We start from the raw sequence: 16,708 nt of genomic DNA, 5'->3' as shown, positions 1-16,708 counted from the left end.
CATTCACAGAACTGCTCTCCAGCTGGTAGACGTATGTGGCATTGACATAATTAAATTAAAGCTTAACTTGCTCAGTCTTACTAGCCAGTATCATAGGTAGCCAATGGCTATCTTGGTAGACAACACAGGCAACATTTCCATAATTTCAAAAAGTTTTGTTAGACAGTGTTGGTCTAGGTTTCTATCCTGTGCTCTCACTTGTTTTTTCTGAAGCCATGCTGCTTGGGTACAAACCATGACTCTCTTCCTTCCTAGCAGTATGATTTGGGGCAAGTGCCTTCTCTGAGTTACAGTTTTATAGCCTGTAAAATAAAGATAGTGATAATAGTGCCTACTTTTTGTGCTTCTAAGGATTGAACCAGGGATGGTTCTACCTCTAAAATATACCCCCCAGGCCGGGCGTGGTGGCACACACGCTTGTAATCCCCATACTTGGGAGGTGGAGACAGTAGGATCGTGCAGGTTCGAAGCCAGTCTCACTGGCTTAAGAGACTGTTTCCAAATAAAATATAAAATAGATCTGGGAATGTAGCCCAGAGGTAGAAGGGTTCTATCCCCAGTACCACCAAAATAAATAAAAAATAAAATAAAATATACCTCCCAGCCCTTTTTATTTTTTGGTATGGTACAGGAGATTGAACCTGGAAGCATTCTTCCTTTGAGCTACAGTTCAAGTCCTTTTTATTTTTTTATTTTGAAATGGTCTCACTAAGTTAGTGAGAGTCAGGTTAAGTTACTATGGTTGGCCATAAACCTGCAATTCTCCTGTCTCCGCCTCCCATGTACTGGAATTACAGGTATGCAATACCATGCCCAAGTCGTTTTTTATTTAGAAACAGGGTTTTGCTAAGTTGCTGAGGTCCTCACTAAATTGATGAGGCTAGCCTCGAACTTGTTATCCTCCTATCCCAGCCTTCCGGTACTGAGATTATAGGCATGAGGTACCATGCCCAGCAGTGCCTACTTCATGGGGCTGTTGTGAGGGCTCTTATTGTATGAAAAGTTTTTGAAGCCATTAGTAACTGTTAGCAAGTATAGAGTAAGCAGTGAATATGTGGTAGCTGTTGTTATTGGTATCTGTGATGCATGCCCACCCCCTTGTAGATACGTCTGCACATGATACTGCTCTTCCTCTACATGTGCAATTGGCAACAAACCCATTTCTCTTCCCTTTCTGTTATCCCCTAGATAGATCCTTTGCAGTCGAAACCACGAAAGCACAAAGTCAAGACACAGTGCTCATTAGCACACCCCCAGAAATGGTTTAGGAACCAGACTAAATCACATCATACAGACGGCCGAAGTCAGTTTTCCTAACGCCCTGCCAGCAAATCTGGAGTTATTTCTTGAATTCAAAATAATTCTTTGAAGCCCCAGGGCAGTGATTTGTTGTCCTGACAGAGACGGTCTGGCATTGAAAGAAGTCTGACCTGAATAGCTACAGACTAGCCAGGGCAATGAATTTTAGGGAATTTTTAACCATGGTAATCATCTTCAGAGTTGGAAGATAGTCTTTAATTTATCCATTTCCTCCTCACGTCTGCAGTGTGATTCTGCAGAGGAAGTCGATTGTGGATTTTAACAGAGGTCACTTACTATCTTAAATTATCATCTAACCTTTCACAAAACGGTTATCTATTCAAAAGCAGTATTTCTTTTATTATTCTTTTTAAATTCTAACAAAATTGTTATAAAATTTCACATCTCATGTCCTTGAGTTTTTGTAAAACACATAAAAAAATTAAAAGAGCCTAAAGATTGCCTATTAGAAGAGTTACATTCGTTGTTTAAAAAATAATTTAGCCGGGCATGGTGGCGCACGCTTGTAATCCCAGCATTAGGGAGGCTGAGACTGGAGGATCATGGTTCGCAGACAGCCTCAGTTACTTAGTGAGGCCCTCTGCAACTCAGTGAGACCCGGTTTCAAATTAAAGAATAAAACATAGGGCAGCGGGTGTAGCCCAGAGGTCAAAAGCCCCTGGGTTCCATCCCCAAACCTGCAAAAAAAAAAAAAAAAAAAGAATAAAAATAATTTATGCATAGTTTTGTTTAGTTATATAAGAAAAGTATCATATTTTCTTAGTTTCTGTTTTGGCTGTGGGTGGAAAACATTCCAGGATTGTCTGATCCTAAAACCAGCTGTGACAATCAGTTAAGTTTAAAAAAAAACATATTTTTCATAAACCACAAGGACCTGAAATTACAAGAAAAAGGTTTTTATGAACTCTGAAGTGGCAAGAATATTTTCTATGCTGAAGCATTTCTTTGCAGTCTTTGTAGGAATAAATAAATTTGATCTGAAACTTTAAAAAAAACTTATTCACAGCCAAATTCTGAAGAATTTGTCTCAGATGCTCTGGGAGAAGTTGAGGAATCAGTATTTATTTATTTATTTATTTATTTAGGTGGTACTGGGGTTCCTGGAAGCCCTTCTACCTCTGGGCTACACTCCTAGACCTATTTTATATTTTTGAAACAGCGGCTGGTTTTGAACCTGCGCAATCCTCCTGTCTCCGCCTCCCAAGCGTGGGGATTACAAGCTTGTGCCACCACGCCCGGCAGAATCAGCATTTTAAATGGCTACAGATGAGTTTGAGACAGTAGGCCAAGGATCTGGTACTTTTCATTCATTTTTTTTAAATGGTCTTCCTTTCAGGCATAGTGGTGCACACCTATAATCCCAGTACTTGGGAGGCTGAGACAGGAAGCCAGATTCCAGGTCAGCCTCAGTAAATTATCAAAGCCCCAAGAAACTTAGAGGCCCTGAGAAACTTAGTGGGACCCAAGAAACTTAGTGAAACCTTATTTCAAAATGAAAGAAGGAGAAGAGTGGGACCTGAGCATGGTAGCTCACACCTGGAATCCCAGTACTTGGGATACTGAGACTAGAGAATTGCAGGTTCAAAGCCAGCCTCTTAGCAACTTAGTAGGACCCTGTATCAAAACAAAAATTGAAAAAGCGCTGGAGTTACAATTTAGAAGTAGAATGCCCCTGAGTTCAATCCCCAGTACCACATTAAAAAAAAGAAAGAAAATTGTTTTTCTTAGCTAGTTAACAGTAATGCATGCCTATAATCCCAGTTCTTGGGAGGCTTGAAGACAGGAAGATTGTAGGTGTGTGAGACTGCAGGATACCAGAATGGTAACTTGATGAGATCCTTTCAAAATAAAATGCAAAATTGTCTAGGGATATATCTCAGAGATAAAATGCCCCTGGGTTCAATCCCTAGTACCACAAAAATTATCTTCCTTGTTTTGCAGAGCCTTTATACAATTCCCATTGTGTCTGGCGATACAGCCTAGACAGAAGCATATAATGAGCATCCTGCCCATCTGTACCATTCAAGATGCCAGTGACCTGTGTAGAAGAGGAAATAAGAAAACAGCAGTACTACATTATAGATAGCATGCAAAGCCAAATTGTGACCTGGATATGGTATTGCATGCTTGTAATACTAGTACTTGGGAGAGACAGGAGGATCATAGGTTCAAGGCCAGGGTCAGCAACTTAGCGAAACCCTCAGCGACTTACTGAGACCCTGTTTCAAAATAAAATAGGTCTTAGGGTATAGCTCAGATGTAGAATGCCTCTGGGCTTCAATCCCCAGTTACACACACACACACACACACACACACACACACACACCAACCATTGTGTTCTGAAAGGTTGGTCTGGCAGCATTGGAAAGATATTCATAGTGAAGTTCAGGAAGGTCAATCTGGAGAAGGAGGGAGGCCTGAAGGGATGTGAACATGAATCAAGGTCTGAGCGATGAGAATAACACAGAAGATGAGAATTCAAGAAGCTCTGCAAGCAAATGTCAGTAGTAGAATATAGGGAAAGGAAGGAACCTGGTAATTTCAAAGTATCTAAGGGGCCTAAAGAAAATGAGCCCCAAATGATGGAAGTGGAAAGGTTGGAAGAAAAGGCAGATTGGGTGGGGAAGAGAGTGTGGCATGTTTTAGACACTTTAGAATGTGGAACTACCTCTGAGATGAACAGTCAGGAATAGGAATCCCTAGAATAGAATGCATAATGGAAAGATGGGAGTGCTAAATCAGAGTGAGTGGATGATGGAGTCTGAAATAAAGAAGAATGTGAATATGACCTGTTGGGAAGAGGGAGGAAGGGGAGGAGCAAGCCCAGATAATAAAGAAGGAGTGGGCAGAGAGGGACCATGGAATTCAGCACATAGGCATTTTCAAGAAGCAGAAAAGCTCTCATTTTGGCTTCATACCAACTATGGTCATACAGAAGCAGAAGGCCAGGACTCCATTGTTTCCAAAGCTATTAATTGGACCTGTGTCCATCAGCAAAGAACAATCTTTTCCCCTTAGAACATGAAATAAACCCCATTATTAAGTATGATTTGGAAAATATCTTAGCCGGGTATGGTGATACACACCTATAATTCCAGTGACTTAGGAGGCTGAGGCAGAAGGATCAAAGTATGAAGCCCGCCTGGACCATTTAGCAAGACCGTGTATTAAAATAAAAATTAAAGGAGGACAGGGGGATCCAGGTGTGGTGGTGCATACCTATAATCCCAGTACTAGGAAGGCTGAGACAGGAGTATTGCAGGTTCAAAGCCAGCCTCAGCAACTTAGGCCCTGTGCAACTTAGTGAGACCCTGTTTCCAAATAAAAAATAAAAAATAGGGATGAGGGTGTAGCTCAAAGGCAGAATGCCCTTGTTGCCAAGACATCCTGCTGCCTCGGCATCTATGTGTTGAGACCCCCCACTCCACATAGTTAATCGGCAGAACGCCCCGAGAAAGAGGTATCGTCTCTGGCCAAAATATCCCCCACTTTTACCCTTCATGACTATTAATATTTCCTTTAACTTTCTACACGAATTGCTCCAGTGATGTGAAATTAGGACTATAAAAAGAAACTGAGTCCGTGGAGATAAACTTTCTAATAATTTGTTTAAACGTCCTTGGCTCTGCTCAACAATAATGAGAGACTGGCCAGAATTCAGGTACTGTGATAAGCACCCCAGCTGCAGCAATCACAAATGGCCTCCGACCTTCATCGTTAACTCTGGCAAATCCTGCCAAGAGACAGAGAAAAAACTTTGTGTGTGACCTTAAAGAAACAACTTAGCTGCCCAAATATAATAGACCCAAAGAAAAAGACTGTTAACTTTTATCTCAGTGTGAGCACTCCAGGAGACAGAAAAAATGGCCGCATAGTTAGAAATGAATATGACAAAATAAAGGACAGACATTCTAAATATATATATGTATGAAGAAAAGGAAATACCGTAAGAGTAAGAAAAGCATTTTTGCATGAAAAAGAGCTTATCATAAGAAAGTTCCAACTGGAAAAGAAAGAAATTAGAAGGTTAAAAGCAGGTTGCAGAGAGTTTGTGACAGGGAAGTGAATTATTAAAGATAAGTAGACTTTTAATAGGCTTGTTGTTTAAAAAAGAGTGCTCAGCAGTTAAGAAAATACATCTGACAATTAGAACTAAAAACCTTGTGGTGTTGTTTGTGGTATTTTGTCTGCCAAACTGTGTTGTGAGTATGCTTAAGCTTTCAGATTCAGAAGATAAGATGCCAATACCTGAATTACCCAATCTCCCCACACTTGTTATATGAACTGAGCCCAAAAGATGGAAAGTTCCAGGAAGGGTTAAAAGAAGATTCCCCTGAGAAGCTCCCAAGCCTCGACTATCCTGGGAGGCTGCCACCTGGAGCTGCTTATCTGCAAGACCTTGGAGAGAAACAGAATTTAATTCTTCAAAGGCCAACAGCCAGCTGAGAGACACCCGCCCCCCTTTCTCTTAACTTTACTGGTGAAGTGTATAAATTTCTTGGGTTTTTCATAATAAAGTGTCATTGGCTCAAGAAGCCTTTGTCCACCTCAGGTCCTTTTTCCAAAGCGTCGTGACTAAAAACTTAAAGAATTCATAGAGGGAAAAGGACCGCTGCAGATAAGGATCTGCAGGACTTCGCCTGCCTTTTGTCCCATCTTTCTGAGGCCCCCGACCGCTAGTGGACTTGCCCCCCACAGAACTGAGCTAGTCGGTAACACCTTGTATTCCATCTATAATGCCACAAAGAATAAAAAAGGGCTGGGTATGCAACTCTTTAGTACAATGTTCTTATTCCTAGTATCATACACACACACACACACACACACACACACACACACACCAGACAAACCCTAAAAATGGACATCTCTTTCAATCTTTAAAATCATTCTTCCCATATCTCATGAATGCCTTATTCAAAATAATGCAAAAAGTTGTTTCTTGTAGGCACAAGAGCCTGGGAAAAATTCTTCAGTGTGAAAACATCTATAGAGAAGGTCAACACATCGGTTGTTCCTTTGATCTGACTAAAGTGAAAGACTCCAGTTTTGAACAACACAGTGTCCAAATAATGGTCAAGGATGATGCAGGAAAAATTAGGCCATCCTTCAATGTAGTGCCGTTAACTTCCCATGGTAAGTTTCAAAAGTCCTAAAGGATAGTGTGGATAAAGTCATGTTATATCTTTTGAACAGTCAATAAAAATAATGATAATTCTAGTCTTTCTTTTTGTGGGTCTGGGGATGGAAACCAGAGGCATTTGACCTCCGAGCTACACCCCCAGCCCTATTTTTATTCTTTATTTTGAAACAGGGTCTCACTGAGTTGCAGAGGGCCTCACTAAGTAGCTGAGGCTGTCTGAGAACCATAATCCTCCTGTCTCAGCCTCCCCAATGCTGGGATTACAAGCGTGTGCCACCACGCCCGGCTAATTCTGGTTTTAACATCTGATCTTCCTAAATCAAGAGAATGTATTCACATAGATCTTTCTTTAAGGGTCCTTTTTAAAGAAGCAAGCTTGGGAATTCTGTTTATTAAGACCTCACATATCAGATGCTTGCCCTTGTTTACTTAGGAGTACACAGATTTTGAGCAAATAACTGTACAACCAAAATTGGAACCCAGGCTGTCTGACTCTAGGATCTATTCTTTTTGCTCATTATGCTCATATAGTTCCTGAAAAATCTCTTAGATAGAAAAAGCTTACATTAAAGTTGATATAATCAGTTGTGATATTAGGAATAATCTTTTGATACGTGATATTGAACCCAGGGTCATTCATACTAAACACTTGAATATTGACCAATGTGAAATGGACCTCAAAGTTGGGTGTGGTGGTACACATCTGTAACTCCAGTATCTAAGAGGTTGAAACAAGAGAATAGCAGGTTTAAGACTAGCCATAGCAATTAAGTGAGATGCTCAGTAACCTAAAAAGACCTTGTTTCAAAGCAAAAAGTGTCTTTTGTGATTGGTATATTTCATTTAGCTTAATGTCTTCAGTGCTCATTCATGTTATGGCATATGCTGGAGACTAGGGTAATATTTTAACTGTGGTCTTTGGCGTGAGTGAGTGACAGCTAATCGAAACCCCTTGTAACTGGATCATTGTTACCTATTAGGTAAAAGCACATCTAGAGTCAGGTGTGGTGGTGGCACATGCCTGCAAACTCAGTACTTGGGAGGCTGAGACAGGAGTTTTAAAGGTTTGAAACAAGCCTCAGAAATTTAATGAGGTCTTTAGAAACTTAGATGCTGTTTCAAAATAAAAAGAATAAAATGGGCTGGGGTATAGCTCAGAGGTAGAATACTCCTGGGTTCGATCCTTGGTACCCCCATCAAGAAAGCATATCTAGATGCAGGTACTTCTTTTCTTTATTCTCTCTGTTACAGCTAGATTTTCTGATTAGAACCTGGGCATTGTCTAATCAAATGCAGAGATTATGACATTTACCATATGCTCCCAAAGCTGTTCCTTAAATTCATTTTACTAGGCAGTTTTTAATCTACTGATTGCTTCTAATCAGAAATTCTAAAACTGTATATCTAGCTGGGTGTGGTGGCACACGCTTGTTATCCCAGCATTTGGGATGCTGAGACAGGAGGATCGTGGTTCTTGGACAGCCTCAGCTACTTACTAAGGCCCTTTGCAACTCAGTGAGACCCTGTTTCAAAATAAAGAACAAAAAATAGGGCTGTGGGTGTAGCTCAGATGTCGAATGCCCCTGGGTTCCATCCCCAGACCTGCAAAAAAAATAAATAAATAAATAAAACTATATATCTGATCATCCAAAGTCATTAAAAGTATCAGTCCTATTTTGATTTAACTTTGTGAATCTTCATTATTTATTATGTGTACATATGCACATTTTATATATATATATGTATATACACATATACATACATATATACGCACATACATATAAAATAAAGTAAACTTTGGAAACTAATTTGATTTATTCTTTCAGTGAGACCTGGCCCTCCATGTATTACAAATCTCTTCTTCCAAGCTGGTGTCTTATATGTGCAATGGGAAAATCCACAGAATTTTAGTAGCAGATGCTTATCTTATGAAGTGGAAGTCAATAACAGCCAAACTGAGATGCATAGTCATTTCTACGTAAGTGTTTTTTTAGATTGTTTTTGTTTTTCTTTGGATATTTTTATTTCACTTTAATTTCTTACTTTGAAATATCAATGAAATAGATGTCTTACATTTGTAACCAGTCAATAATAAAACTTTCTGTCTAAAATAGGGTATTTTGTAAGGTTTGAGGATATATGGTAGTATCGGTTCAAGCCATTCATTAATTTGTTTGCTCACCAAAATTTTTAACTATTTACCATGTACCAGGAACTTTTATGTGCTAGGGATGTCAGTGAACCTGATACCTGATGAACATGTTTTTTTTTTTTCCTGAAGCTTACATATTAGAATAAAGTATATAACTGGGTAAGTTAGTTTTTTTTTTTTTTTTTTTTTTTTTGCTACTGTGAATTGAACCCAGGGGCATTCTACCTCTGAGCTACAGCTCTAGAACTATTTCATTATTTTTTTTGAAACAGAGTCTCACTAAGTAGCTGAGGCTGGCTGTGAACCTACGATCCTCCTATCTCAGCCTCCCAGATACTGGGATTACAAGTGTGCACCACCAATGCCCATATTTATTTTTTACTTTTAAACAGAGTCTCATAGACTTGCTGAGGGTCTCACCAAGTTGCCAGGGCTGGCCTTGAAACTCCAATCTTCCTGTTTCAGCCTCCCAAGTACTGGAATTGCAAGCATGCAATTCCAAAGACAGAGGCAAACATGTCACAAAGACAGAGGAAAGCATGAGCTTGACATGTGTGAAAAAACAAGGAGATCAATGTGGTCAAAATATAGTAGGAAAAGATGTCTAGGCACCAGGCACAGATCAGAGCATATAGATGCTCAGAAACTGATAAGTCCAGTCTGTTTTCTTGGAGTTTGTGCCAAGGAAAGTAATCAAATTTGAGTAGTCACTAATGGATTATATATATTCTGTTCAGAATCTAATGTTCTGGAATTTACTTGCTCATTTACATAATAATTTTATAATATGCAAACTTCATGAAGAAAAAAAAACATACTCATTACAGACCCTTGTGGGGCCTTGATCAGAATGTGGTATAATGTCAGGGCATTCGTCCCTTTGTTATGATCATGTAGAGGTCACAAACCAGGCTTGATGGTGCAGGCCTGTAATCCCAGTACATGAGAGGCAAAGACAGGAGGATCACAGGTTCAAAGTCAGCTTTATCAACTTAGCCAGACCCTCAGCAACTTAGTGAGTCCCTGTTTCCAAATAACACATAAAATAGGGCTGCAGGTATAGTTCAGAGATAGAATTCCCCTGAGTTCAATCTCCAGTACCAAAGGGAGAAAAAAGAAGAGGTCACAATCCAGATCCTTATACATTTTTGTTGGGACCATAAAATGGGGGTTGGTTAGTTTCTTTGATTATTAAATGATAACTTTTGGCCTAGATTTAAAATCATGCCATCCTCAAAATGTACTTCCATAAGGTGGCGCCTCAAGACCATGAAGACTGTACCATTCACGTGTTTTCTACCTGCTTGGGCCCTTGTGCATTTGAGTTTTAGATGTTAAATGCAAAAAAAAATGTTTTTTTCTGCCTTTTCTTTTTCTTTTTCTTTTTTTTTTTTTTTTTTTTTTTTTGCGGTACTGGGGATGGAACCCAGGGTCATTCTGCCTCTGAGCTACACCCTCAGCCCTATTTCTTTTCTTCATTTTGAAACAAGGTCTCACTATATTGCAGAAAGCCTCACTAAGTAGCTGTGGAGACTGTCTGTGAACCCATTCTCCTGTATCAGCTTCCCAAGTACTGGGATTACAAGTGTGTTCTACCACACCTGACTTAATGCTGGCTTTTAAAGGAGCCTGACATCTTTTATGTGGGCAAATTCTTTAGTTGGGTTGTTTTAGCTCATCATGAAACTTTCAAAATGCTTACTAAAATAAGCCAGTGTTGACAGGCTGTAACTCCAGAGGGGAGGGGTCAGGTCTATAGCAGAACAGAGCTCTCTGGACATTTGCAGATGAATCTGCTAGCCAAAATGTGACAATCATTCATACCAGAAACCATGGTGTCCCCAAGAAATACCACAGAGACTCACGTGGGGAGGGGTGTGATGCTTGGATTTACAATGAAACTATTTGTCTCAAAACTGAAATATTACTGGTGATTCTAGCCTTTAATCTTTCCTTCTGTGTGGAATCCTGAGACTCATGCTACTTATATTAATTCATTTTGCCCCTCAGTTATGACCTGCTGCTTAAAACCTGATAAAATGTATGACTTTTTTCTCCATTGAAAATATAAACTCCTGGTGGAAAGAGTCAGAGTCTGCTTTGTGCTATTCTTGTTTCTAATAGCAGTTAAAATGTACTGAATGTTTACTATGTACTGGATATATTAGTAAGTGCTATATCTGAATTGTCTCATTTGTAGCTCACATTAACTTGGTTTCTGTTTTACAAATGTGAAAACATAGTTACTCCTAGGTCACATTTCTAGTAAGCTGTAGAATTAAGGTTTAGGCAAAGTTCTAATTCCAAAGCTAGTAGTATTAACTACTGGAAACCACTTCAATACTTTCCCTTAATAATAGCCATCATTTATTTGTATTCAGAAAGATATTCTATGTGCTTACAAACTTGTAACAACTCATGAAACAGACGCTATTGTAACCTACATCTTTCTGAGTTATGAAGGCTCAGAAAAGTTAAGTAACTTGTTCCAGGCCACACAGCTACTAAGTCCACATGTCTTCAAAGGTTGGTTGGTCTTCATGTATTTAACTTTGATCAAGAATACTTGGTGTACCACCATGTGCATAGCTATCACCTAATAAAGTTGTGTTGTCTTATTAAAATTTTGTACAAACTTGTAAACTAAAAATAACAGATGTACTATGGAAGTTAGTTCTAAATCAGAACCATAGTCTACTTTGAATTAACTGTTTATGTGATTGAGTTTTAATATTCTCCTAGCAGATGTTCATCAGCTCTTTCCTCCTGTAGAATGTCATCATTTCTATGTATGCTCACTGATTTTGAGCTCTGCTGGTTGGATATTTTTTCTTTTTGTAAGATTCTTTGAGGAGGTTGAAGGGGTACCATCACACAGGTGATATGGATGGAGGTACCTCATTGACAGAATCAGAAATAAAGAGTGACTTGTGTTTTCTACTAACCCAGCCCTGCAAACTATCTACTTCGTGCTGTGTGCCCTTGTTTTCCTTCCCTCAGAGGTATGGAGTAGCTGGTAAATTATGCAAGGAAATTTACATTTGAACAGGAGCTAGTGACTTAAATGTACCAAATGATTTTCTAGCTTTAGAATTTATACATTTGAGGAATGAGCCTGGGGAGGAGGGTCACCAGTCTGCAACTTGATCCCTCAAATGGTAGTTGACATTTGTAATACTCCTGCAGGCCTCTGATTCCAAATGCTTTTCCTCTGTCCTTGTACGTAATTTAGAAGGCATGATTCTTCATTATTCCATTCATCTTTCAGCTTTTTACAAATGCTGGTAGATACTATTTAGTGAATGGTGATGAATGCCACAATTAATGGCTTTGTTTCATGTTGAGGCTTCTCATCCCCCCCCTCTTCTTTCTCTCTCTCTCCTCTCTCTCTCCCTCTCCTCCCTTTCCCTCTCTCTTCCTTTGTTGTTATTGGGGATTGAACCTAGTAGTATTCTATCTTTGACTTTTGACCTATGCCCCCACTAAGTTGCTGATGCTGGTCTTGAACCTTTGATCCTCCTGTCTCAATTTCCCAAGTATTGGGATTTACAGGAGTTTGATACCATGTCCAGCTGAGGCATTTCTGATAGGACTTGACTGTTTAAACTAAATAATGGATTTTCTCTTCCTTCCTTTCTTTCTCTTTCTCTCTTTCTTTCTTTCTTTCTTTCTTTCTTTCTTTCTTTCTTTCTTTCTTTCTTTCTGGTGGTACTGGGGTTCCTGGAATCCCTTCTACCTCCGAGCTACACTCCCAGACCTATTTTATACTTTTTTATTTTTGGAAATAGGGTCTCTTAAGACAGCGAGACTGGCTTCGAACCAGCGCGATCCTCCTGTCTCCGCCTCCCAAGCATGGCGGGGATTACAAGCATACTCCACCACGCCTGGCTAAATAATGGATTATCATGCATTGATTTCTCACTCTTTTTAAAAAAATACTTTTATTTAAGGAACTGATTTTTTTCACCAGATAGCAAGTGACTTAAATTGTGTGGATGAGAATTTTGCATTTTACTTTCTTCAAGCCTATTCACTTTTTGTATTTTATAGATTCAATAACGATGACTCGCTCTCTCTACCCTCTCAAAAACATTTTATTGAGCAGGGTTTGGTGGTGCAGACCTGTAATCCCAGTACTTGGGAACTTGAGACAAGAAGATGGCAGGTTCACTGCCAGCCTTAGCAACATAGACTCTCCAAAACTTAGATAGTTCCTGTTTCAAAATAAAATAGGGCCGGGTTGTAGCTGAGAGGTAGAATGTCCCTGGATTGACTTTCCAGTACCACACACACACACACACACACACACACACACACACATGCACACACATTTTATTGGGTTGGTGGTGTGGCTCAATTGTAGAATGCTTGCCTAGCATGCATGAGGCTCTAGGATCAATGCTCAGTACCACAAAAAATCCAACTTTTTATTTATATATAATCTACTATGGAAAATTTATATAGATTCTAGCATCTAGCTCAATGATTTCTCATAAATAATTTTCAAAAATGACTTTTCACCTAGGTAACCAGCACCCCAGAAGCTCCCATGTCTTCTTTCAATTGTTTCTCTCCCAAAGAGCAACTACTATCTTATCTTTTAATTCCACAGACTTGGTTCTTTGCTGCTTTTAAAGCTTGCTATAAATAGAATTCTACAGAATGTACTCTTGTGTGTGTGTGTGTGTGTGTGCCTTCTTTCACTCAACAGTGTGTTTATAAGATTCTCTAGTATGGTTTCCCATAGTTGCAGATGACTCATTCCCATTGCATTCCATTGTGGGAATATACCACTTTTGATTTGTCTTTTCTCTCATGGGTATGGACAGTTTTCACTTTAGGATATTATGAACAGAAATGTATGATTATTCACTTACTATTGGACATATATAGGCATCAATGGGTCATAAAGTTATATATGATTATCTCTAGTAGATAATAATAATTTTCAAAATGATTGGGCCAATTTACAATATTAAGCAGAAATTGAGACTTCTAGATGCTTCCTTCGGGTCCTAACCAACATGTGTTATGGTCTAGTAGGTGTGTGTATCATCATCTGTGGATTCAGTTTATGTTTCCTTGATGATCAAGTTGAGCGCTTTTTTGTATGTTTACTGGGAGTTTGCACATATTCTCGTAAAGTGCCTATTCAAGTCTTATGTTAGTATTTTTGTAATATTGTCATATTCATAACAATTTGCAGAGAAAAAAGTTTATATAAGACCTTTGTCAGAAATTGCAAATGTGATCTTCCCTTCTTTGTCTTGCCTATTTATTTTCCCAATAGGGTAAATAAATTAAAAATTACTTTGGTTTTTTGTGATACTGGGGATTGAACCCAGGGGCTTTTCTATCTCTGGGCTATACTCCCAGACCTATTTTATACTTTATTTGAAAACAGGATCTCATTAAATTGGTGAGAGCCTCACTAAGTAGCTGAGGCTGGCTTCGAACCTGTGTGATCCTCCTGTCTCAGCCTCCCAAGCTCTGGTATTACAAGTCTGCACCACCACACCCGGCTTAAGTAAAAATATTTTGATGAGTGGAAGTTTTGCACTTAAAGTAGACCACTTAACTAGGCATGGTGGACACATCTATAATCCCAATACTTGGGAGACTGAGACAGGAGAATCACAAGTTCGAGGACAACCTCAGCAACCATAATAAGGCTCTCAGCTACCTAGAGAGACCTTGTTTCAAAACAAAAAATACAAAGGGCTGTGAGTGTAGCTCAAAGATTGAATATCCCTGGCTTCCATCACCAGTACCACAAAAATAAACAAAATAGGCCACTTTATAAAATTTTTTTGCTTATTAATGGGGCTTTTTTGATACTGTTTAAGAAATGTCTTTCTTGGTCATAAAGATGTTCTATGAGTTCATTTTAAGGCCTATTATGTGTTACTCAATGATTTTACTTTCCATATTTATATTTGCAATATATTTGTAATTGGTTCTTGTGAATAGTATGAGGTGTGGTCAAGATTCTGTTTTCTCATTGAATAGTAATTGACCTAGCACGATTAAAAGACCAAAATTTATCCACTATATCTAGTCCTCTTTTTTTTTTTTTTTTTTGGTGGTACTGGGGTTCCTGGAAAACCTTCTACCTCCAGGCTACACTCCCAGACCTATTTTTTTACATTTTCCTTTGGAAACGGTCTCCTAAGCCAGTGCACGTGGCTGGCTTCAAACCTGCGCGATCCTCCTGTCTCTGCCTCCCAAGCGCAGGGATTACAAGCGTGCGCCACCTCGCCCGGCTTCTAGTCTTCTTTTTAATGGGACAAAAGGAAAGTTTGTTAAAAATGACTTAATGAGCCAAGTGATGTGGCACATGCCTATGATCCTAATAAATGAAAATCCAAGATAAGAAGATTGCAGGTTTAAGGACATAATATGGCAAAATAGCAAGAACTTGTTTTAAAAACAAACAAACAAATGAATAAAAGGGCTGGGGTATGTGGCTTAGAGTATCAATGTCCCTGAATTCAATCCCCAGTATTACAAATAACGACTAAATGATGCAAAACGTGTTGTGTGTGTGTGTGTGTGTGTGTGTGTGTGTGTGTGTGTGTGTTTATGTGTATATGTGTGGGTATGGTACTGGGGATTAAACCCAGGAGCATTATTCCTCTGATCTATACCCCCATCTGTATTTAATTTTTTAATTTCTTTTTTTGTGTGTGGTACTGGGGGTGGAACCCAGAGGCTTTCTACCTCCAGGCTATACTCCCAGACCTTTTTTTTATACTTTTATTTGGAAACAGAGTCTCACTAAGTTGCTGAAAGCCTCACTGAGTAGCTGAGGCTGGCTTCGAACCTGTGCGATCCTCCTGTCTCAACCTCCCAAGCACGGGGATTACAAGTGTGCGCCACCATGCCCGGCTTAATTTTTTAATTTTAAAACAGGGTCTCACCAAGTTGCTGAGGCTGGCCTCTAACCTGCGATCCCTATCACAGTCTCTCCAAGATCTGGGATTATAGATGTGCACCACTACGTCCAGCAAAATGTATTCTAAAAATTTAGAACTCATTCTTTTTATTTTTAAGGTTGACGAGGACAAATGTCAGAATCCTGAATTTCGGAGAAATAACATAGAGGTCAGTAAATTCAGATTTAGCTATTTGAGCTTAGACTCCAAGTAACTGGGTGTGGGGCAGGCCAGCACAGCATAAATTTGAACTGCTTTAGGAAAAACAACTCTTGTTCTGTGGGTCATTGCCAGTTTTTTCAGGAGTCAAAGTCAGATAATTTGAATTGCAATCCAAAGTCTTAATCATATACAGAATTTGGCAGATAGTTCTCTTATGATTCAATAGCAGAAGAAGAATAAGCTAGTAATATTCTTTGTGTATTTCTATTTTATATCTAAGGGTACAATTTGTTTCATGGTTCCTGGTGTTCTTCCTGATGCTTTTTATACAGTCAGAATAAGAGCCAAAACAAATAAGTTATGCTATGAGGACGACAAACTTTGGAGTGATTGGAGTCAAGAGATGAGTATAGGTAAGAAAACAGAATTTTGTTAAAATTTAAAGCCTTGATACCTAGAAGCTAGGCTAAAGCAGAAAAAAAGACTGGGGAAGAGGATCATCATGCTTCTTTGATATACAGAGTACTTATAATCACAATTTATTTCTGTTTAATTGCTATCAAATTACCCAGGGTTAATTGACAATATATAGCTTGTTAGAAAAACACAGTCCAAATTTCTGTCCTATTTCCACCTTCATTGACAACTTTAACAAACATATAGAAAGCAGGCATGATCAAATGTGCAGGTGGCACCATGCTAGAGGACTATCCTATATGCTAGCTGATAGCATCAAGAGGGGAGCAGTGTGAGCCTGGCATGGTGGCGCATGCTTGTAATCCCAGCATTTGGGAGGCTAAGATAGGTAGATCACAAATTTGCAGACAGCTTCAGCTACTTAGTGAGGGCTTTTGCAACTCAGTGAGATCCTGTCTCAAAATATAGAATAAAAAATAGGGCTGGGAGTGTAGCTTGGAGGTAGAATGCCACTGGATTCACTCCCCAGTACTGCAAAGAAGAGGGGGAGGAGGAGGAGGAGGAGGAGGAGGAGGGGGAGGA

The 16,708-nt window shown here is 39.2% G+C and overlaps 1 protein-coding gene across 1 annotated transcript in view; it reads left to right on the top strand.

Annotated features, from left to right (window-relative positions):
* The window catches only part of IL13RA1 (interleukin 13 receptor subunit alpha 1), a gene marked incomplete at both ends in the record, with an annotated part of 73,077 nt that overhangs the window by 28,170 nt on the left and 28,199 nt on the right, over positions 1–16,708 (top strand). Inside the window, 4 exons of the mRNA XM_080718402.1 lie at positions 6,266–6,453; positions 8,287–8,438; positions 15,666–15,716; positions 15,990–16,122. Coding sequence (XP_080574528.1) covers positions 6,266–6,453; positions 8,287–8,438; positions 15,666–15,716; positions 15,990–16,122 — 524 coding nt within the window. The remainder of the gene's footprint in view (positions 1–6,265; positions 6,454–8,286; positions 8,439–15,665; positions 15,717–15,989; positions 16,123–16,708) is intronic.

The sequence above is a fragment of the Muscardinus avellanarius genome (genome assembly GCF_963383645.1).
Source record: "Muscardinus avellanarius genome assembly, chromosome: X".
NCBI classification, from domain to species: Eukaryota; Metazoa; Chordata; class Mammalia; order Rodentia; family Gliridae; genus Muscardinus; species Muscardinus avellanarius.
This window is presented reverse-complemented; position numbering and strand designations above follow the sequence as displayed.